Source organism: Pleurodeles waltl, chromosome 10 (assembly GCF_031143425.1).
Source record: "Pleurodeles waltl isolate 20211129_DDA chromosome 10, aPleWal1.hap1.20221129, whole genome shotgun sequence".
Taxonomy (NCBI): domain Eukaryota; kingdom Metazoa; phylum Chordata; class Amphibia; order Caudata; family Salamandridae; genus Pleurodeles; species Pleurodeles waltl.
Genome location: NC_090449.1, coordinates 845,048,022 through 845,071,818, shown reverse-complemented (window position 1 = coordinate 845,071,818; position 23,797 = coordinate 845,048,022). Strand labels below are relative to the sequence as shown.

The 23,797-nt window shown below is 46.2% G+C and overlaps 1 protein-coding gene across 1 annotated transcript in view; it reads right to left on the bottom strand.

Annotated features, from left to right (window-relative positions):
- TOMM7 (translocase of outer mitochondrial membrane 7) overlaps window positions 1–23,797 on the bottom strand; it is a 101,335-nt gene that overhangs the window by 30,467 nt on the left and 47,071 nt on the right. The window contains exon 2 of the mRNA XM_069211538.1: window positions 6,893–6,941. Within this exon, the coding sequence (XP_069067639.1) occupies window positions 6,893–6,941 (49 nt within the window). The remainder of the gene's footprint in view (window positions 1–6,892; window positions 6,942–23,797) is intronic.

The following is a 23,797-nucleotide window of genomic DNA, read 5'->3' as shown; positions in this document are numbered from 1 at the left end:
CCGCCTGTCTGTTGGTACCGCCGTGGCGGGCGGTGTGTTAATGTGGCGGTCTCTGTTGGCGGTTTCCGCCGGGGTCAGAATTCCATTTTTTTCCCCGTCAGCCTGTTGCCGCCACTTTAACACCGACCGCCAGGGTTGGAATGACCACCTTAGTCCTACGTGTCCTTGTTCTACTTATTATGTCAGACACTACAGCCCTGGGCCTATCTAGCCTTCGACGTACGGCTAGGTGTTCCACAAGATTGTTGGGATGCCATATCTGTTTATGACTCCTCGCTGACTTCTCAGAATACCGGCCTGTGTTTTTCTTGTGTCAATAAAGTGAGATGCACTTCATAAGCAATGATTGGTACGAGGACTAAGAGTTAATACTATATAGCAGGCTATGTCATAGGTGTGGAATGCTGGCAAATTTTGCTCCAGTTGCAACGGGGGTGGGGAGGGGTAAAGCGGTGGGTTATCTCCACAAGGTAAACACCAGCAATGATCAACACTGCAGCAGAACTTCAAAACACCACGCACTGACAGACAATCATTTTGGCATTTGAATCTATAATCTGATTTGTGCAAAATGTATATTCTACGTGCTCCTCCCATTGAACGAAACATGGAAGGGGTGGTCTGGTGGGAATAATATAAAAATGACACAAAGCACTCAGCTTAAAACCGTGATCATAATTGCTGGATTTATTTAAAAGCACATCAAATTACAGCTCTGCCCCAAGGCCTTTCACCATCCCATCCGGAGAAGTGTGACACGTTGCTCCTTAATTCCCTCTCCAGCTATGGCTGTACACCTCTCAGGTCACAGATGAGAGAGATCGAGGAAGGAGTGCAAGTGCACGTTAGTACTGAGGAGCCAGATCCTATGCACAGCTGCCGATTGAGCCCACAGAATGTGATACCTTCAGTCAGATCCACCTTTTTTAAACAAAGACATTTTACATGCTGGCACCTGTAAGCCTGTTCCGTGAGCGTGAAAGTAAAATGTGTGTCCCAAAGTACAAAGTTATTTTGAGAATAAAGTTGTAATTTGTTGTAGAGGTTTAGCAGTTACAATTATGGTTCTTTTAGTTTTAGACTTCATTTTTTTTCCTCTCAATGTAAAACACACACCCACTCGCACGAGGTACAGATTTTACTATCACTTTCAGCCTTTTATAAATGAATATAAAAAAATTACCAAAAGAGACTTGTCACACCTCAAAAGCAGGAGTTGTGGGGAAAAGGCTGGGTGGGGAGAGGGGCAGCAGAGCAACATCTAATTAACAGAATCAGGAAATGAGAATGTGCCACGAGGAGTAAGGATTGCAGCTGAGACTGAAGGCAAAACCAGACAGGGAGGAGAGGCCATCACACACTAACAGGATGAAGCGTGACGTCGGTTGATGGCCAACAAAAAATGTATTTTAGTGAAATCCCCTGGGAGGGAACTTAGCATGCAAAGGAGGGGTAGTTAGCAAAATGCACCAATAAAAATGATGCATTTAAGACAAGCACAACAAAGAACGAATAGCAAGATTGGGCGTAGTTAAAAACCCATATTCAATACAATATGTCTTGCAGACAGCGCTGCGAAGCTCGACCTAAAAATGGCAACCGTGGGAAGACAGACTCTGCCACTGGTAGGAAGCATAATGAGTTTGCACTTGTTACTTCAGGCTCCAGTCTACTTCACTAGCAACAAATTCACTCTTAGTATACTCGTAAATGATATACTGGGTGATACAAAACGACTAAGATGGTAAACAAATGGGTCACAATTGAATTCAAGTTATTTTACTCTTCCTGTAATCTAAACAAGAAGATTTTAAATAAATGTAAAAAGCAGAAGCCATGTTCAATCTTCAATATCAATTAGAAGGGAAACTGAGCTGATGACACCAGCAATGTGAAGAGGGAAGGGTGAAAAAGGTAGGGTAGAGGATTTCGTAGCAGGTTACTTAGTGGGAGTGCTAAGCTTAGATTGCACTCACCCTCTTGACTGAATACTGAGACAGGAAGGTCACCTGAATGGTTAACAGTCATGTTCCCCTGCCCTGAGTGCCAGAATGCATGTATCTGGTATTCAGGTTTTTTATTTTCGGCCCTGGCATCCAAGCGCAGAAAGGCCTAGGCTTTCTGCAACTACGAGTAGGTCTTGTGACCTGGAGGGACACAAACTCTGTTCTCATCATAGGTAGAGAAGTAACATCCCGGTCACTGGGATTACCATAGAGGTTAGCTGTGTCAGGATACTGTGTTTTAATAATGAACAGTGTGACCATTATATCTGAGTCACTGTGGAGTAGAGGCTTACAAGACCACTTGTGTAAAGTCAGCTTTTATGCTATTACCTCATCATGTGTGTTAACAACACAAATTCATATTGATATGTGCAGTCTGCATGGTACACGTATGGTGTGAATGAGCCAGAGTAACGGAGGCCTGTGGGGCTATTAAGAATACCACAGTCCTGACCTTGCACAATATGATGGGTGAGGCCTGTACTACCAAACAGTGGAAGTGAATATCCCACATTCCTGTACCTGTAAGGAGAAGACAGACACTAAAGTGAGAGAAGAGGATGCAGGGCTCCTTTAGATATTCTATAAGGTATTCTGCTTAGCAAAGGGCTGCTGAGTAGTCCTCCAGAGCACTGCCATTTGGTGAATGTAGGGGTGAGGGGTGGGAAAGGTTCTATTGTGAAAAGTGAGAAAATCCTTGGATGAGTCCTGCATTTTTGTCTTTCTCCAATTACTCCTTCAGTTGGGCTGATGACCAGTCAGGTGCAGAAATCGTACACCTCTTTGTGCCCCTGTTGTGGGTGCTCCAGGAAGGAGATGACCCTGCTGTGAAGACGATCATGCTGCACAAAGGGTGTGGCTAGAAAAGGTCACTTGAAATGAGTCCCACCCTAAACTGGTTCCACAGTTTCAGACGGGGATCCACATCTCATCTGCCAGCTTGGTACCCCAGTATGTTGTTTTTGTTCAAAGTCCTCTGTGGCCAAGGAACTAAGTGCTATGATGAGTGTTCAGAGGGCTGCTGCACAACCAGGGCTGTTGAAAGGAAGAATATTTGAACTTAATATGAGCCGGTGCACTCAAAATGCTTCCAATAATCCAGGACAATTATTATTCAATGCTTCCAGTCTGTTGGTAAAACGCATTATACTATGGCATTAATTATGATTGGAACCCTTTTGTTTACTCGGTATATCGGTCAAAACCTACTACTTGCATCTCAAGTCAATGTTGATTTGCAACAGATTCACATCACATCAGTTTCAAATCGTTAAACCTATCAGGGTTTACAATGGTTCAAGCCACCCAATCATTTTAAGACCCATATGAACTGCTATACTTATCACTATGGGCTGAACGTTTTGAACTTATGATAAATGAAATTCATCAAGGATAAACTATTTTTGTGCTAATTCTAAAACTAAGAGAGCCGTGAATAAGGATTGGTATGACAACAAAGTGAATGAACAATGAAAACTTGAATGATTACATATTCAAGGGCTTATTAATTACAATATCCTAACAGAGAATAAAAGGTGTTTATTAGCCCTAATCTGTCCACTGTCACCTCCAGATCTTCAGCTTTGTGCTTGAGATGGGGGAGGAAATGCACAAGAAGGACGAAGTGCAAGACCCACCCCTTTTATTCTGTGCTCTCTCCTTAGTATGGTTTAATTTTCTCCTAGGCGTTTCCTTTCAGCTCTCCCCTTCAGATTTTTTGTATTGTGCTTGTGGAGTGAAAAAAGCTGAAGAGAAGTTTGGAAGGATTGGGTACCTCCCTCATCCTCCTCGTCCCATTCCTCTTTTTTTTTTTTTTAGGTTGAGCGCAAGGTGTCAGGTTGCAAAAGATCTACTGGGACCTTACCAAGAAGTTACGGTTGCTTACTATAGGTTTGTTTAATTGTCACTCATTTGCTTGCTCACTGATGGCTTTCCTTGTCCATTCTGTGTCGGTCACTCCCCTGGAGCATAGCCTCTTTAATATTCTCTTCACTGGCTGACTTATTTTATTCCACTTCTCACTTTTTTCTTTTTAATCAAGCACTCCATCAAACAATTTTACCAGTTCAACCCATCTTGTTTTTCTCTCCCTTTTCACCAAAAAATACCCACTACTCACTTGTTCTCTTTCCCTGCTGCTTGATCTCTTACTCATGTACTTTGCCCATGTATCCTCACCTGTGTTCCTTGTAGTATTAAGAAGCACTGACTGGAATACTCCTTTGTAAAGGCCATCAAGAAATACTGATGATCTTGGACCTCTTTTCCACTGCTGTAGCACACAGTGTGGGTTCAAGGGTATTTCCCGAACTTGCTTACAAGCATTTTCCCTAGTCTCAAAGCAACCTTAGATCATGAAGTGCCAAAGCAGAGCTGTAACCTAAACACATGCAAAAGGTCTATAAAAATTTGGGAAGTTAGGCATTTCTGTATATGGGGAATACTGGAACTAGCTCCCTCTCCTATCACCCGTTGACTTGGCTTGCCTATTTCCTTGTACAGCTCTCAACTGCCCTTTGGCTAGGTTTGTGCTATAGAAATACCAAATATATACATAGGATAAGGGACCTAACGTGAGTGTCTCTTCCAACTGGTACTCGATCTGTCACATCTCATAAAAAAGACGCATATGTGCGTCTTCTTTCGTTTACTACCCTTGAAGCAAAAGTAGCCTTCACCTTGACTTACTTGCCTGAAGGGTTGATACATCGTAACCTTAGCACAAGCCAATCCAGTTACACAATTTTAATCAAACCAAAGAAAAACTACCTGAAATATTTAGTAGACACACCTCAACATGGTGTTCTGTTTAGCTTCAAACAGAGAGGAACTGAGGCTAAAGAATGCAGCAGTCTTAGTCTGAGTAATACATTTATTAAGGCACTTCCTAGGTGTCAAACAAGGGCATATACAAATATTAAAGTGAGCATTTAATTTGTGTGCAGTAAAACACGTGCAGATACTAAAATGATCACAGCAGTAATAAGAAGCAGAAAGTGCAATACATCAACAATGGATATGCACGCAGTGAATATATATATATATATATATATATATATATATATATATATACACGCATGTACACAGCAAAGCTAGATGATTAAGAATTAAAAATGCATCACCATGGGGATCGAATCGAACATCATCCTTGTCCTTGCAATGCCAAGCTGTGGAACCCAGCTGAGACAGAAGAAACATTCCCCAATGGGACTCATGAGCAGTCGTCCACCATCACAATGAGTTCCTTCTGCCTCAGCACCAAGCTTCCCCAACTTATATACCTTAAACAAAGCCAAGAGAAAGGTTCTGGTAACATTCCCCCTCCCTTCGAATAAGTTGTGAACTTCAAGCACTGGCTGTATTTGGTCTGTGTTGAAAACACACAAAAGAACTAGCCAGATCCCAATGTGCATTTCCAAGACATAGCCGTACTCTCTCTGCTATAAACATTCTCATCCTGGTACACTCTATCACCTTTGCATCCCCCATGATATGTTCCCATCTCTGGTGAGAAGAGCAAAAACACGTTCAATGTAGAAAACAAGCTGTGAGTGGAAAAATACACGTGCCACCGATGTGACAGCATTTGAAACTAAGCACAGCACAAAATGGAGTAAGTGGTCAAGATGGAATCAGTGATTAAATACAGGTAGCATTGCACCTGGTCAGTTCACAATGAGTTACTGGGACTGAAACTGGCCAATAGGGTCCTTCTTGCGTATCTTTCCAGTTCAGCAGTCTTGTCCTGGAGGTGTAGTGCCCCAATTACAAAAGGAGTTACCTAAAACTGAGCTTAAAGACATGCTGGGCCAAATTCTGCACTGTTTGACTGAATATGCCATTTTAAGGGCCAGAGAAGAAATCCCTTGTTCTCAAAGTTCCCAAGAAGGGATGGAAAAGCCCTCTTGCACCACTGGAAAAGCATTGCCCACGGAACTCTTGTGCAGACATTCTAGAACCACTGATCAAGGAAAGAAAGGAGAAAAGAAGTATGTGAAACCCAAGCATGTTTCCAAGGTACCCACTTCGAACACCACCCAAAAACGTCAAAGGGAATTCTTACAGCTTAGTTGTCAAAAGGATCATTAGGCTGAGCTCTACACAACTTGGGGCACCTTTTCTGGATAACAAAATACCACAACTTGAGAGACACTGACTCACCAATGCAAACTTTAGCTTGAGTAGAGGATAATAAATGACCAGCGTAAGCTGTAGTACATTTTTGGGAAATGGATACATTTGTGACTCTGTGTTCTAAAAGTACCTTATTCCTTTCTGAGCAGGCAAGCACTGGGCGACACACATTTTGGGCCCATTACCTCAAAAAAACACTTCTACAAGATATGGACAAATGGGCATGTGGACATGGTCCAATCTCATCTTGTTCACAGCCCAATATTCTGTTCAGTTCCACTTTACCATTATTTTGAAATTCAGTGAGGAGTCAAGACCATTCACTTGATATAACCCCTTTGCCACTGTCAAAACTAAAAATTCCCAACAAAAAATAAAAACTGTGGAAGCCATGTGGCTAAATAATTAATGTACAAAAATAATAATTACATAAGGAGATGAAAGTGGTAAAATATGAACAACTTGGAAGAGGATAATAAAGACAGTAGGTTTGACAGAGAAATTATGAAAGAACGTGTCCTCAGTTCAACATAGAGTATATTGTTTTTCAGAGAAAATGTTATATTTAAAGGGAAGAAATACATCACAACCAGAGCTCCCCAGGGTTTGAACAAACTCAGTTTACCCCATTGTTGTCCGTTTGGTAACAGGATTGTATGAAAGGTGCTCATGGTAGACAATATTTTACCAACAGTGTTCCATAAATAACCATGGCAAATGATCTGCTAGAGCCAGTCTGAAATATACAATACCTCACAATGGTTGGCTCCGGCATTCCAGGATCGGCACCCCTTTTAAATCCTGAAAAACAAAGAAAATCAATATACGTCTAATTAAAATGATGCAAAACGGGAGACTTTGCAATTAAAGTAAAGTAACTTCTGAAACATGTGGATACAAGCATTAATAGGCCACACAATCGGGGAGTTTGATCTCGGTTTTGGAACAGCATCTAACATTTAGTCACCTAAAACACAGCAGGTCATAAAAAGTTTATTTTGTCCGTCCTGAAAAGAAATCAACGTCTATCGTCTTTTTTTGAGCTAGTCCATATGATTAATAATGCAAGATCCATATTAGCCCTTTTCATTATGTACTGATGAGCCACATGCTTCTTGATGACTTTGTTATTTATAACAATACATTTCTTGCTACATGCCAGGATTTTTAATTTAACATGCATTCAAATTCTTACAGAACTAGAACTTACTTTTTAGGTTGCGCGTAAGTGTACAAACTTGTGTATACTTAAGTATACTTCTCTGAGCTTAAAGCCATTGCCCCTGCTTCTCATTTGTTTGTTTCAGTGTCCTTTTAAAATCCTTGCTTGCTAGTGGTCCGTCCTGCCTCTTTGTCCCTCCTTTTCTCTTTGGTCCTTCCCACGGAGCAGGGACTAACTACAGTAGCATTACGCTTTGCTGTGTTTACCTGTTTGAGGGACTTTTTTTTTCTTGGTTTCCTGCTCGTGTTTGGCAAAGCGTCCCTTTTTATTTTTGCTCTGAGCTTCGCTTCACTCCAATGCTGTTTCTGTAAACAGTGCTGTAAATCATGCTATTATCTTGGTCACGTTTGCTAAGCATTCAAAGGCTGAAAGTTCGTGCACCAAACAACCCTCATTACTGCCTGCTCTTCCCGACATATCAAACTCCTGATCGCATTTATATTTTTAATTTTTTCCTTAACAATCACACGATGATGAGCATCCCGCAGAGACTCAAAACCAGTTCCCCGGGTTAAACTTCAGCCACTCTAGCTGTTATGCCACATACATATTGATTGATGGGACTGATCTTATTTTGTCGCTACCTCTGTGCTGCAACATCACTGCGCCCACAGACACACAATTTATATAGCGCAAACTCAACCAAAGTTCTTGGAGCGCTTTACATGAGTACCAGTTACGTTACATTAGGACACATTCATTTAATTTTTATTTTTTTTGGTAGGCAAGTGATTTGCCCAGAATCACAGGATGTTGCGCCATTACAGAGACTCAAACCTGGTTCCCCTGCTCCAAAGTCGGCAGCTCTGGCCGTTACACCACATCCTCTCCTTCCTCATTGGGAAAGGCATCTGCAGGAGACACCAGAAAGTGAAAACACTGCTCACTACCCACTATCGCTTCCCCTAGTCCAGCCCTTACCAGGGACTTGACTCACTAAGGTTGGTTAGCAGATAACTCCTTGTCTTCAGAAATGCTGTGTTTTAGGAGTCTTCTTTCATTTAACCACCTACTGCACTCTGAGATTTGTAGTTCTGGTTGACATTAATTAAATCGGTTGGATTACATTTCCCTATTGGAATGGTTTGTGGTGGTAAATACTGGACTGGAATCAAGTGTTCATAATGGCAAGAACCAATCTGACAACTTTAATAACCTCTTTACTCCCAACCCTTTTATCCACTTTAGTTTCTCCTCCATTTATTGGAATGCAGCATCTGCTTTTTTGCAGTATCTTTCCAGCATCCGCTTTTCAATGTCAGAATATAAATATTACTTTCAGAAAATGCAAGCACTTTCGCCTTTTGCCTCTTGCAACTAGGAAATTGTCACCTCTCATTTGCAGCCCAACTACTCTTTCATTTTTTTTTATTTTTCTGCATTTCTCGCTTTATTGGAAACAGCACACTGAGACAATCTTTTGGATGCTGTCCCTGTTTAGTCCACCCTTACACCACCACCACCACAAGAAAATAAGCAGCCTCCAAGCACCCTAAAACATGTGTGCCTGTGCAATACACTACATGAACAGGAGATAGTGGGATTTGGAGAGACAGCAGATGGAATACTAGGAGGGAAATCCATTCATTTGTTTTTTGGTAGGCACAGGGAGATAAAATGATTTGCCCAGAATCACAGGCTCTTGAGTCGACGTCCAGATTAGAACCTGGCTCCCCAGCTTCAAAGTGGACAGCTCTGGCCGTTAAACCACATCCTCTCCTTCCTCGTACAGCACAGAAAATTCATGTCACGACCACCTTCCACACTGAAGTCAGGCAAAAGGCCATGTGATTTTTATTGTGTTTATGGGTGAAGTTCCTTGTCCGTGCGAAGGGCCACTCCCCTACATTAGTAACTTGTGTTAACATGCCTGATCCTAGCATGGCACGGCAGGGACGCTGCCCATCCCTTGCAGTCTGTAGTGCACAAGTGTTTCTGAAAAACTGCATCACTACCTGGTAAACCTAGGTCCAACTTCTCACCAAGAACTAGAAAAGAAGGCAGACCATTGGGTCAAGACTAGGGTATCCAAGGAACCTCATGGTGAGGGAGACCAAAAGAAAGGGGTTGATAAGCATCCCACCAACTCCCCCCACAAGGGAAAAATGGAGACCAGTCTAAAGATAAAAACAAAGTTTTCTAAAGTCCTCCAAAAACCTGTTAATGAGGGTGGGCCCTGAGACAAGACACAGATCAAGGGTAGGTACCATAGTAAGAACTGGGATCCCCAAAAGGCTTGGTGCTTTACTTGCAAAGCCAATGGGCACAGAACTGGAGACCCTATATGTCCCAAAAAGAATATCCTGAGAGCACCTGCAGCTCCTGCTGTGGTTTTAAGTCTCTAGATGAGATCCCAGGTGGGCCCTAACCATGTCAGAGAGCTCACAGAAACAACTTTAGTGTTTGAGGGTAGGGTGGATGTAGATGCCCCGACTGTGTGGTGTAGTTATCTGGGGAAGTACACGTAACAGCCTCATATTAATGGGATCAGAGTTGAAGCACTGAGGGATACAAGTGTAAATGTCACCAAGGTGACTGAAAAACTGATATCCCCAGAACAGTATCCAAATGGTGAGACTTTCACAGTCATCAATGCGGACAACCAAGCTAAGGTCCATTCAGTGGCAATGGTGTCCTTAGAGTGGGGATGGGTTACTGGCCTGAGGAAGGTGGTGGTATCCTCTGCAATTCCTGTAGCCTGTTTGCTAGGAAATGATCTAGAGTCCGCAGCATGGTCGAAAGAAAGACCGATGTGGCTATGCTGGGTATACCTGAATGGGTGCGTGTGAAAACAAGAGCACAATGCAAAAACCAGGGTGAAAAAGAGGTACTGGTGTCTGGAATAATGGCCCAGCCCGCCAAGAGAAAAGCAGGAAGTATGGTAAGCCAGCCTCTGAGATTCCACAAGCTCAGATCCCCTCTCCTTCGGGAAAAGGGCTAACAGCCCTTGTAGACATTGAGCCCCATGAACTTGGGCCTTACACAGCATGGCTCCTGGGCCCAGGGGGCCTCTCTAGGGAAGAGCTGTGCCTTGGACAGAGGACTTGCCCCACTCTTGAATGCCTGAGACAGCAAGCTGCTGACCAGGAAAAGAGAGATGTCAGTGGCTCACACAGAACCTATTGGGAGGAGGGACTCCTGTATACAGAGACCTCAATCTGGTGACACGAGGAGAGTGGTATTGTCTCATATGTATAGAGTTCCTACTAACGTTGGCTCATGACATTCCCTTAGCTGAGCATCTTGGCCAGATGGAAACCTGGAGTAGGTTGGTATCTCATTTCTACTAGCATGTATGGCCCAGAAGGTGAAGGAGCTTTGTAACTCCTGTGTCACCTGTCAAGCCAGTGGCAATACAGGTGACTACCATATGTCCCCTTAATTCTACTTCCAGTGGTTGGGGTTCCCTTTGAAAGAGAAGGGGTTGACATTGTTATTCCCCTAGACCCTCCAACAGCATCACGGAATTGATTCATACTGGTGGTAGAAGGTCATGCCACCAGTTACCCAAAAGCTATACCCCTTAGGACTACCACTGCTCCTGCAGTTGCCAGGGCCCTACTCAGCATCTTTACTAGAGTGAGCTTCCATAAGGAGGTGGTATCAGACAGAGGCAGTAACGTCATGTCTGCACAACTCAAGGCAATGTGGAGTGACTTAAAAGTTCACTATCCCATATATCACCCACAAGCAATAGGTTTAATTAGAGATTCAACAAAACCATGACTGGCATGATTGCAGAGCTACCTGAAAAACTCAGAAGGGGATGGGATATCCTGTTACCATGCTTCCTTTTCACCTACACGCAAGTGCCACAGAAGGGAGTAGGTTTTTCCCCCTTTCAACTTCTGTTTGGACATCCTCTAAGGGGACTATTGTGTCTAGTGAGGGAAAGCTGGGAGAGACCTCTCAAAGAGCCCAAGAAAAGACATTGTGGACTATGCTTGGTCTAGGTTCTAGGATGACATGGAGAAAGCATCCAAAAACCTTGAGGTCAGCCGCCAAGAGCTCCAGATGCTCTGGTATGACCAAAAGGCTGCCACTGCAGAGTACCAACCAGGGCAGAAGGTATGGGTACTTGAGACTGAGGCTCCCAGACCATTCCAGGACAAGTGCAGTGGCCCCTACCCTATCCTTGAGTAAGGTCACCTATCTGGTTGACCTAGGCACTCCCATTAACCCTTACAGGGTCATCCATGTGAACCACCTAAAACTCTTCCATGCCAGGGCTGATGTGGCCCATGCTGATGAGGATCAGGAAGAAGTGAGTGAGCTTCTCCCTGACCTCCTCTCCCACAGCTCCAAAGGTGGGCCCAGCAGCAAACTGACTTCAGACAGGTCCTTCAGCAGTATGCTGGGCTCTTTTCCCTCACCCCTTGTCAGACTATCCGGGGTAACCATGTGGACACTGGTGACTATATGGCTGTCAAAAGTAAAATATCCAGACAGTCTGACCAAACAATGGATAGCATCGAGCTGAAGTAAGCAAGATGCTGGTGTTAGAGGTAATTGAGCCTCCGACAGTCTCTGGGCCAGCCCTCTAGTCTTAGTCCCCAAACCTCATTGCAAGGGAGGTAAGCCAGACCTGAGGTTCTGCATGGACTAAAGAGGTCTCAATGCCGTCACCAAGACACACGCACACCCTGTCCCAAGAGCAGATTAACTTACAGACAGGTTAGGGGCAGCCAAGTTTCTTAGTACTTTTGATCTGACATTAGGGTACTGGCAGATTGGCCTGACTCCTGGAGCAAAAGAAAGATCAGCATTCTTAACTCCAGATGGGCATTACTAGTTCACTGTTATGCCATTTGGTTTAAAGAATGGCCCTGCCACCTTCCACAGGTTGGTGAATAAAGTGCTTTCTGGGCTGGAAGGCTTTAGTGCAGCATTTCCAGATGATATTGCTGTCTTTAGCTCCACTTGGCAGGCTCACCTGATCCACCTTGGCAAGGTTCTTGAAACTCTGAAGTGCAGGCCTCACTATCAAGGCACAGACAGGGCTGGGCACGGTTGTATTCTTGGGTCACCTTGTAGGTGGAGGCCAAGTTCAACCACTACAACCCATGATCCAGACAATTCTGGGCTGGGAAGTACCAACCACCCAGATGCAAGTCATGGCATTCCTTGGCTTGACTGAGTACTACAAGAGGTTTGTGAAGGGGTATGGTACCATAATGGCACCCCTAAAAGAACTCACCTACAACAAAATGCCAAAGAAAGTAAACTAGACAGTGAGCCATCAGAAGGCTTTTGACACTCTGAAGGAAGCAATGTGCTCACCACCCATTCTAAAAGCTCCAGATTATTCAATGCAGTTCATAGTGCAGACAGATGCTTTTGAAAACGGGATAGGAGTGGCCCTAACCAAAACCATTGATAATGGCCATGACCAACCTGTTGCTTTCATTAGCAAGAGGTTACTCCTCGGACCGCAGCGTTGGAGTGCCACTGAGATGGAAGCCTTTGCTGTGACCTGGTCCCTGATGAAGTTGAGACCATACCTGTTTGGTTCTCAATTCCTTGCTCCAACTGACCACAGGCCTTTCCGATGGCTGATGCAAATGAAAGGTGAAAATCCCTAACTGTTGAGGTGGTCTATCTCCTTACAGGGAATGGACTTCGCAGTGGAACATAGACCTGAGACTGACCACGCCAATGCAGATGGCTTTTTCCAGGGTCTTCCACTTAGACAATGAAGACTCTCTTAGGAAAGGTTAGTTTCATTCTCTTTTGTTTTGATATGGTCACCCCTACTTTTTTGCCTGGTATTTGATGCAATTTTGACTGAATGTGTACTGGCTTTCTGCTAGCTAGGTCCCCAGTGCCAGATCTCTTTCCCTAAAAAAGTGTATTTTTTCCCAATTGGCAATACCTTTCCCCCTTATAAGTCCCTAGTAAATGGCACCCCTGGTACCTAAGGCATGGGTACTAATGAAGGTCCCCAAAGGTTGCAGCTTGTGTTGGTGTCACCCACAGCGACAGCCTCATCTAGCACATGCAGACTGCCATTGAAGGCTGCGTCTTGGTGCAGCTAAAAGTGAAAATATGACATGGCACACAGCCTCTGTGTCATTCCCCTAACACTGCATGCAATATATGTAAGTCACCCCTACAGCAGGCCTTACAGCTCTGAGGCAGGGTGCACTTTAATACACTTCAGTGCATATCTGCCGGAGCAGATATACCCCTGCTATGTCTTGCTAGGTCTATGTCTTAGACATAGTGAGTGAACAGGAAAGCCATTTTAAGTGCATGTGCTTGACACTGGTCAACACGAGTTCCCCAGCTACATGATGGATTCACTGAATATAAGGATGTTTGGTATCAAGCATCTTGTATTAATAAACCCAAAATGATGCCAGCGCTGGATTTATTAATACATTCACCCAGGGGACACCTTGGAGGTGCCCCCTGAAAAACATGCAATTTACCCATGTGCCAGCTGACTAGTTCTAACTAGCCTGCCACCACCAGACACGTTTCTGACACTCAAGGGTGAGACCCTTTGCTCTTGGGCAGACAGAAACAAAGCTTGCTGTGGCATGGTTGTTAGCACACCCCTTCCAACAGGATGACCTGCAATTCTGCATTTCAAGGCAGGGGCCTTCAAAGAAGCCCACTGCCCTTGGTATGTAGCTTTGGGTTCCCTCAAAGGACAGGATGCCCCAAACACCCGCCCCCATGCCAGGTCCCATTTGGCACCTGGACAGGTGGGAAAATTAGTAGTCAGAGAGGCATACCCACCTCTCAGGTCAGTCCCACCTCTAAGGTGAGCTGCCTGATGTGGACACAAACTTTGAAAGTTTGCCATCTTGGTGATGTCAGAACTAGGAACTCTGGGGCAGGGTTATGCCTGCTTCCCACAGGAAGTGGTCACATGGGGGGGAGATAGGGGGGTTCAGTGACCCCAGGGGTAAGTAGCCCATGGCTACCAAGATACACTCACGTAAAATCAGTATTTAGGGGAGGCCCTGAAACTTTTGAAATTGGATCTTGCTGACCTGAAGAAGGACACTCCAGAGACGCAAACTAAAGACTAGTGACAGACTCGACGCTGACCCTGCCAGCCTGCCTGCTGACTTCGACAATTACGAGAAAGACGCCTCGTCCTCCAGCTGCTGAAACATCCAAAAACCCAGGAAGAAGGCTAACCTCCACCCCAGCACAAGGAACTTCATGGAGTAGCAGAGCTGCTTTTCTGCACCTTTGCAGGCACCCAGAAACACCGAAGAGGACTCCGGACCGCCAATACCCAATGCCAGACAGCACCACCGCATTCGTGCAACCTAGCCCAAGTTAAAGTGGGCCAACAGTGCCAGCATGGTCCCCAGCCTCTAAAGAGAAAGTTCATTGTGGGTTTCTCCAGTGCGACCTTCACACAGATGACTGTCGCCTCCTTGTGCAGGCACCCCTCAACCACAACGGCCTCCAGTGACAGCAACCTGACAGACCACTGCACCAGGACACCCCAGACTGGAAAGAAGACCGCCACTGGTGTCCCTGCATCCTCCAGGCTTGTAAGACATGAGCCCACTTGTTGGTTCAGCCAGACTACCCCTCCACCCACACCTGAAGCCTGTCTCTGTGGGCCCTCTCCACCACTACTGGTGATGGAGACAGCAAAGTCCAAGAACCCTCTGCACCCGGACGCCCCAGACCGAGGAGAAGATGACCACTGGTGTTTCCAAATCCCCAAGCATTGCAAGAACTGAGCCCACTTGGTGGTTTACCCTGACTGCATCCCTGGCCCTAACCTGCAGCCCCTTTCCAAATGGACCGATCCCATTAACTAACAATGGACACACACTGCTGTACTGCACCTCTGCTCCTGGCCGCCTAGTGCAGACCTGTTGGTGTGGCCTTGACCCTTGCACAGTACTTACCCTAAGTCCAGGAGATTGGTGCCTTAAGTGGCTGCATTATACCCGTATGCAGTACTTGCTTCTCCTCAGCAGGATAACATTGCAGCTTTCAATAATTGCTTAAAGTGTCAACTTTCCTAAACTGTAAAGATTTTTCTTGCAAAATGTACTTACCTGATCGTATAGACTGGGATGTCAAAACATAAATAAAGATGCTTGTGTGTGTGTGTGGGGGGGGGGGGGTGGATGTGGATGTGGATGTGAAATGTCAAACACTCCTCTCTGATAAGCCTAAAGCTGCTCGACCACACTACACTCTAGAAAGAGCATGAAGGGACTGCTAGAGCAAGCCCTTACTACTAAGAGGGGACCCAGTGGACTTTCTGCACGGTATACCTCATTTTGGTATAGCATATGAAGAGCCAGCTTCCTACACTGAGGCAGGCTGAAGAAGGCCTCTTTCTTTGTATATGTATCAGACTTTCAAAAAAAAAGTGCATGACTATTATCCCCAAGGCAGAATGTGGCCTCCTTTCATCCTACTGTTGATACGCCACAAGTCACTCAAATGAGCAAAGAAAACCTGAGGAAAGGAGTCAGTTTAATGCACCCATCCCAAGGAGATGTCTGGTCAGGGGTCCATGGGACCCCTCTCTCTCCTCCAGAGTGCTCCCTATCAGTGTACCTCTGAACCCGCATCCATAATACGGGGCACGTGCAGAGGCAAAGTGATTCCCTCATTAGCATGGGGCCACACCATCCATGCAAATCAGGGAACACACACTGATCTTGCCGGCAGTACATGTGCGCTAACGCTATATGTATTACAGAATGGGGCCACAGAATGAGGCCAAAGAATGATGCTGCACAAGCGCCTGCAGCCCGCTCTGTAAAACCAAAGTGTCCCAGAGGGGCACAAAGCAGGAGCACATGCCTTTTGCGCCCTTGGGGAAGTCTCTGTAATATTGCATCTGGTGTGTCTTTTTAATAAGACAATCAAATGTAAAGTAAGTTTTTGCTACACAGCCTGAAAAAGAACCAGTGAAAGGCACCAGTGCTTCCAAAATTCACTTGACCGCAGGTTTCACAGCCCGCAGATCAACTGGTGATTTCAGAGCCACACCGATCCGCTGATAGGACTCCACAGTTGCTCCATCCACAGCTGCCGTAATGTCCATCAGATGTCTCCTTGTGACAACTTGCTCAACAGAACGTGCTGCCTCGTCTCAACAGCATCAAGGAACCAAAGCATGTGTTGCCAAGGTGACACTTTTTAGCAAGATACGTTCAACAGTGAAACCTTCAAATGAACACCAGTCGGGCCCAGAGGGCGTACAGGCCAGAAAAAGGAAGCAGAAGTTAGGCTGAATAAAAACCCACAGGACACATTATCCCAACCACAGCACCAGACAAAGTGAGTTTCCCCCACCCGTACCATCTTTTCAGTTGTGGAAAAAAGGAGTCCCATGAGGAAAAACCATAAACATCACCGTGTGGTCTCTAAGACATCTATGAGACTACTATCGCCACCAGTGTTAAGTCACACCCGAAAAGATCACACTTTGTTGTGGAGCACATACTGCAGGAAGCTACAAACGTGGATATTAATGGTTAAGTTCAGGTGTGCTACTTATGTTTAATGAAAAACATCGGAGCTTAATATTAGTAGTGTTCGAAGAGCGACTACGAGAAAAGGGCACACTAGAAGGAGTAAGTCTGCACAGAGGAGCAACCTAGCTGCTGTGACCTTGAAGAAGGAACTTCCCAGAAGAGTGGGTCTCCCTGCATCCTCATATTTGAGCCCGACATGCAACGCTGAAGATTCCAAGCATGACTACTGCCAGTGGTCACACCAGTAAAGGAGGGGTGTACAGGAGCAGACTTGAGGGCTGGTTTGGACCTCTCTGCATTCACCATTGAACTCAAAGATGCACCAATGGAGAGAGGCATGACTGCCCCTTAATCTATCATGCTGTGTCCCCAAGAACTGCGATGCATAATGGTACCATCCATGACCACAGCCAGCCTCCCGCCAGCACCCCCCCCCCCAACCAACATTCTTGCCAGTGATCTGCAGGTGGGCTATCCTAATTTTTTGTATTTGGACCTAAATTGCAGGAAACTGAAGCCATCCCAAATGAACACGTCATCAGCAAACCCACTGGCAGTGCAGAGAGCGAAAGCAGGTTCATCTGTACTCAGTACATTCAGAAAGGACCTTGCTTCTGGGCACGGCTGTACCCATGAATGTAAATACTAACTGAACAATACCCCAAAGACTTACAGGACTTCAATCTTGGGCTGGATTTCCAATTAATAAAAAAACAGGTACAGTTAAGAGGCAAACCTGCGGGACATACATGCAGTAACCTACTAACACTTCCCACTGTAAGCTGGCACGAGTGGTGTTCCTTCAGAGTTTGCTATTGCCTTACCTGTAGTACTTCATTAGAACCCACATTCTATTTGGGTAACATTACGTAGCTAGTGAAAAAATATATTTAAATATATTTAAAAAGTAGTTCTTTGAGTTTTTCATAAAGAGTAAGTACTGAGAAGCACAGTCAATACTGAGTTAAAGCTTCAGAACTCAAGTCCCACAGCTTACCACCACACTACCTTCCTTGGAAGTCCTGGGTAGCCCACCGTGTATGAAGAGCGTGTGTAGGACAGGCGACTGAGGTGAGTCAAGTGTTGCAGGAGTATCCTTGGTGCTAAGTTTACAGCAGCAAGAGCAGGCTTGGCCCAGGGAAATCAGTTGTAAAAGGCCTCAACAACCTCCATAGTGGGGGGTGGCCAAGATGGCAGCCGCATTGGATGCTTTTTGAGGAGCTCCGAGGCAGGCTCATGATTATCCTACAACAATACCTTCCACCCAACCTAAATCATTGTGGATTCTCAGCCCCAGCCACTTGTACAGTGGGCTGGCATCAGCCGATATCTCTCTGGATGAGAATGCACTGTATTGGAGTCCACCAAGGCAGAGAGCCCTGTTGGCGGGTTCCATAATGCAGCGGTAGCTTCATTATAACCTGACCCGCCTATGGGCACAATGAACAGCTAGTCCCCAACCTAATGATCAACATACCGGGGTGAGACTTTGCAGGTTGCGCAACTGCCCATTTGCGTTGCAGGCTTGGGGGCCTACATGAAGCACTGAGATCACATTTGGAGGGCTGCAGCCACCTTGACTGTAAAGGTCGAAACAGCATTTGGACAGCTTCTGGCGACATGTTGCTGGACTTTGGGGCAACCCGCATCTTCTCACCTGTATTGAGGGATACCCGACTCTACCAGCGGTACTTCGATTTATTGGCCTTAGGGGATTCTGGTGAGCGTCCTGTTCTTTTGTCCTCTATAAGCTGTGCCCCCGCTGCCCGGCCCTTCGCTCCTTCCCTCTGCACCACAGGTGCTCCACAGTACTTCTGGGTCCATATGATTCAGATACAATCATGTAGAAACCATAGACTGCCAAACAGCTTCTCCACAACAGCAAAGAGCTGTCTCCGTTACATCTGCGGACTGGACCCTGGATACCCAGCACCACCTTGAAGCTAATCTTCGTCATCATTCCACTCAGTCTGACAATGTCCTGCAAGCCATTCTAGACAATAAAACCGCCTCAGAGGTCCAGATCCATACTGTCTTGCTTGATGTGAACTTACTGAGGGCAGATCACCGAAAACTGGCTAACCAGTGAAAAAAATGGAATCCACCCTGGCCGTAATGACGACGCCTACTGTGCAGGAGTAACTGCAAAAGGTGAACAGCCTATGCCGTAGAGCAGAGGATGCAGAGGGGCATTCTAGGCACAGCAACATTCACCTGCTGTGTTTCCCTGAACTTTCTGAAGGACCCAGTGTGGAATTATTCCTTGTAGAATGGTTGACATCGAAGGTACTCACAGACAAGGGGCGGAATTCTTTTTCCAAAGAAAGGGCACACCGGCTACCTGGCAGACCACCACCCCTGGATTCCCCACCACGTCCCATCATTCCATGACTTAACTACCGGGACCGTTATTTGCTGCTGCAGCAGTGCCATGTGACGGGTCCCTGGCACTATGAAAATGCAGTGATCATGGGGTACCCCAACTTCACAATGGAAGTGCAGCGATGCCGTAGCTCCTACCTGAAAGTCCAATAACACTTCTGCAAACTGAATTTCAAATATGCGCTTCTCTTCCCTCCAAAGCTGAGAGTAATTGATGGGTGGTGGCCCCACATTTTCTCTTCTCTGGAGGACATATGGACCTGGCTGTATGACAAAGGACTGACACAGTTTACAACAGAGGACTTGTGCTGGGGACTGTCTGGGGCTCAAACCCCAGCGACTCAAGTGGCGGACTATCAGGTCAAACTCATCCAGAGACCAAGCGGTGGTGGAGCAGGCTCAAGCAGTGTCTGAGGCTTCGCAACATAGCAAAAACCTCATTGCTCTCTTGCGGATGGAAAGTCCATTGGTGTCTGGATCAGATTCAGGAGACTCTATTTTATCGGGGGCTGATGTCTTCCAAAGGCCCGAAAATCACACACCAGTCTGCAGATGGCATATGATGCAGGTAGTGAGGGTCCAAACGTGGGTGTACCTGTATACCCTGAGAGCTAACTTGCCTACACACTCTTCAGGTAAGCCGTGAAGCCTGGGTAGGCTGGATGATGACCGTTATGCTCCATGCCTTTGCCATGAGACAGGCAGACGTTAACTTCTCATGCCCTACTGAGAGACTCTATAGTGGACATGTTTTGCCAGACACAGTTTTACTGTTTTGTGGTTTTTCTTACGAGGCAATTGGTCGGAGACTTGCATGTCACCTGATTTTGGTGGTGGTGAGGGGATTCTTATGTTTTGCTTGTTGTTATAGGTTTGTTCTTAGAAAGCCACTGAACACGTCAACTCCTATGGTATACACACAACTGAAAGGGAGAGGTGCACTATCCAATAATTACACACTGCGACTGCGGGATTCAGACCAGTTTGTGCCCACAGCTCGATGGCTAGCACACGCACTATTGTGACTCACCATGGGGACACGTACGGATACTCACCCCCTCTACAATGTGAGGACATGGAATGTGTGTAGCATGGCGACTCCGACCAAATGCTATCATACTTATGCATACTTGAAGCGTTGCCACACAAACAGTCATACTGCAAGAAATGCTTCTCACAGCCTCAGAACTTCTGAAAGTTCAGGTCAAATGGAGGCGGCAGGTCTTTGGCTCATCCTCCTCGGTGTTCGTCTGTGGTGTACTCATATGGATAGCACCAGGGGTTCCTTACGTGGTGGTGACAGAGCACAGATGCAGGGGGTAGGCATGGGATATTAGAGAGACACCTAGAAGGGGCACAATTGACACTTGTAGGTATTTATGCACCCAACTCCAACCAAACATAATTATGTGCTGCACTCACCCCAGCCCTCTTACATGACCCAACAGCGCCCACTCTTTGGAGCAGGGACTTCAACTGTGTAGTGAATCTGCTCTGGGACAACTCTACTCTACCCCTTACCGGGTGCGACATAGGCTCGGATGTCACAACACTTGCAGGCATGGCTGACAGATGCCTGCACAATGCGTGATGACTAGGCAGTCCAACGGACCGCGAATATTCATTTTACTCCCTGGTTCATGCTCTCCATACCAGGCAAGACCCGATTCTTGGCTCTAACCAGTAGGCTCTCGGACCACTGCTCTACAATGGAGCAGACCGAGTGTGCATATCGGTACCTGGTTCCTTCATACCGATGCACTGACGGACCCTCCCTACTGCGAGAGCCTCTCTACATGCATTACTCATTATTTTGAACTTAATAAGGGGTCCACTCCTCTCAGGGCTACTGAATGGAATGCCCCCACAGTGGTAATATGGGGTCACTGTGTGTCTGCCACCTGGTCTGTCTGACGGGCACTGCAGGATGAACTGATAGCGGTGGAAAGGGAATTACGCCCTTTAGAGCGATTGGTGGCTGCCCGTGAGAAAGGGGTTGAGGGTCTCCATAAGCGATTTAAAGAAGCGGAGACCAGATTAGGTCGACATGCTCCAGCTGACTATGCTACATGCAGAAGGTGACCGATCGAGCAAGTTACTAGCATGGTTGGTGAAGGTAGCACAACAGCGCACCCAATTGGTGTCATAAAGTATGACAATGGTTCACTGGCCTCCACGCAGGCTGACATTAATGATGCATTCCACACATACTACCATACTTTGTAACAGGCCAGTTGATCCTCCTGAAGCTGGCCCCTGCCCTGCTACAAGACTTTATGGCTGAGAACCCACTGCCGCATCTGTCTCGGACTCAAAGGGCCAAATTGGAAGAACCCTTCTGACTTGAAGAGATGAGAGCAGAGGTCACCCAGCTAGCCCGCAATAAACTCCAGGACTATTAGTTCAATACTATGCCACTTTGAGCCCTACTCACCCAGCCCTTCCTGGAGGGGTTATCTGTTAGATGTCTGATCATAACGCTCACTGTCCCTCGATCTTGACTGTAGAGCCCTCGGGAAAACACTAGCCAACAGACTTCTCCTGCTGATCAGGTCATTGGTTCACAATGACCTGTCTAGATTCATTCCTGGTCGTAGCACCTTTCTCAACATAAGGCAACTCTTATGGATCATTCCTGACCTCAGGAGGTGCAAAACAAGGTTGAGATAGCCTTAGATACCCTGAGTTAGCAGTTTTTACTTATGACACTGCAGCTCATGAGATTCAGGGTGGGGTTTTTGGACTTGCACATTGTATTCGAACCTGACGGATAGAGTAAAGATGACCAGTTGATATTTGACTGTTTCCCCATTCTGAGGGGCACCAGGTATGGTTGTCTGCAATCATCCTTGCTCTTCGCGATTTGCCATGGAACGACTTGCCTGTTGCCTGCAGCAACAAGAGCAAATATGGGGAATTTTAGAACTGAAATCTCACCACATTGTGTCCCGCTATTCATATGGTGCATTGGTCTTCCTATGCGATGTTGGTGCTTCACTGCTAGACTTGATTAGACTACTTGGCAACTTCGGTGCCGTTTCGGGCTGAAGAGTCAAGGGACCCAAATCTTTGTCTGTTCCCCTCTCCCGATTCCCGAGCCCCAAAGGGCTGCTTCCTCAGAACACTGGCTCAAATGGTGGTACAACACATTTTAATACCTTAGTGCTCAAATCTATCACATCAACAGGACCCTCTAAGAGGGCAATGTGGATCAGGTGGTGTTTTCAGTGCCAGGCTCACTCCCTTTTTGATGCTTACTGCCCCATTAGGGCGGGTGACCGTGGCAAAGATGTTGGTGCTCCGTCAGTTATTGTATTTTTTTGCTGCACAACCGACTGTACTTGCCAATTTTTTATTTTTTTTTATTTTGAAGAACTGAACAGGCTGCTATTGACTCTGATGACGGGGCGGGTTACGAGTGACTAGCTCTGTGCATGAAGCAGTATCACCTCCTCGAAGGTGGAATGGGTGCACCCAACTTCGAGCTAAACTAAACAGTGGCACAATTCCAGTGGGTGCTGCACTGCTTGAGTACCACACCAAGTGCCAAACAGGCGATTGTTCTAGCTATACTCGGCGATGTGAATGTATACACCTGGCTGTCCGACTGCACTTGTCCTACACGAAGAGGATCAAACCTGCTGATGGTGGCGCAAACATGTTGCCGCCAATTTGCACAAAGGCGTCACCCTATCATCCCTTACTCACCATTAATTTCACTGGACCAACTGCTAAATATGTGGACGTTAGCTGCACAACACGACCTGACGCAATGGAAAGCGGCGCGACTGCGCTCCCTGGGAGCCTTGTTTCATGAGAGAACCCTTATGTCATTTGCAGACATTATCGATACGTATGCCTTGGGCACGGGTTATTTTCTAGCTTGCCACACCATCCAATGTGTGGTGAGAACCACATGGGAACTGGTAAGGCAGAACCATCTCAACTGCCTGTCCTACACATGCTCCTCATACACAGCGGGACACGTCAGGCCATATCGATATCATATGTGGCATTGACTGCTGATGTGGTGGGCATGGAAAAGCCACTGACCCAGTAGAATGAAGTCCTCCCTCAGCAGTTGATAAACAAGGCTTGGGCGCAGGATCTACAGAATGTAAAAAAGGTTTCCAGGAATCCCAGGTTCAATTTAATTACACACACCACGCTGGTGGAGGCTGGATTCTACCATATGGTGTGGGGTTGTCCGTCTCTGCAACTGATGTGGATAGAAATCATAACTACCATGGCAGAGCTAGCTGGCCATGCACTGACACCTACCCCTGAATCCTGAGTCATTGGCCTACGCCCCACAGCCAAAGGAGATCAACATCTCCACTGGTTTATTGACCTTGTGTTTGTTCTATTTAAAACAAGAAGCTGCTATGCAATGGAAAGCGCCTTCAATAAGGTTAAACAGTAGACTATACTACTACAATTGGCACGTGCAGAATCCAGCATGCTGCAAACGTTGAATGCCAAGGGAATTGCACGTGCAGGGGGTGAAATTTGGGATATCTACACAGTGAACATTGAGGCCAAATATGACGCCCGCCCACCCTGAACGGTGCATACTGCTG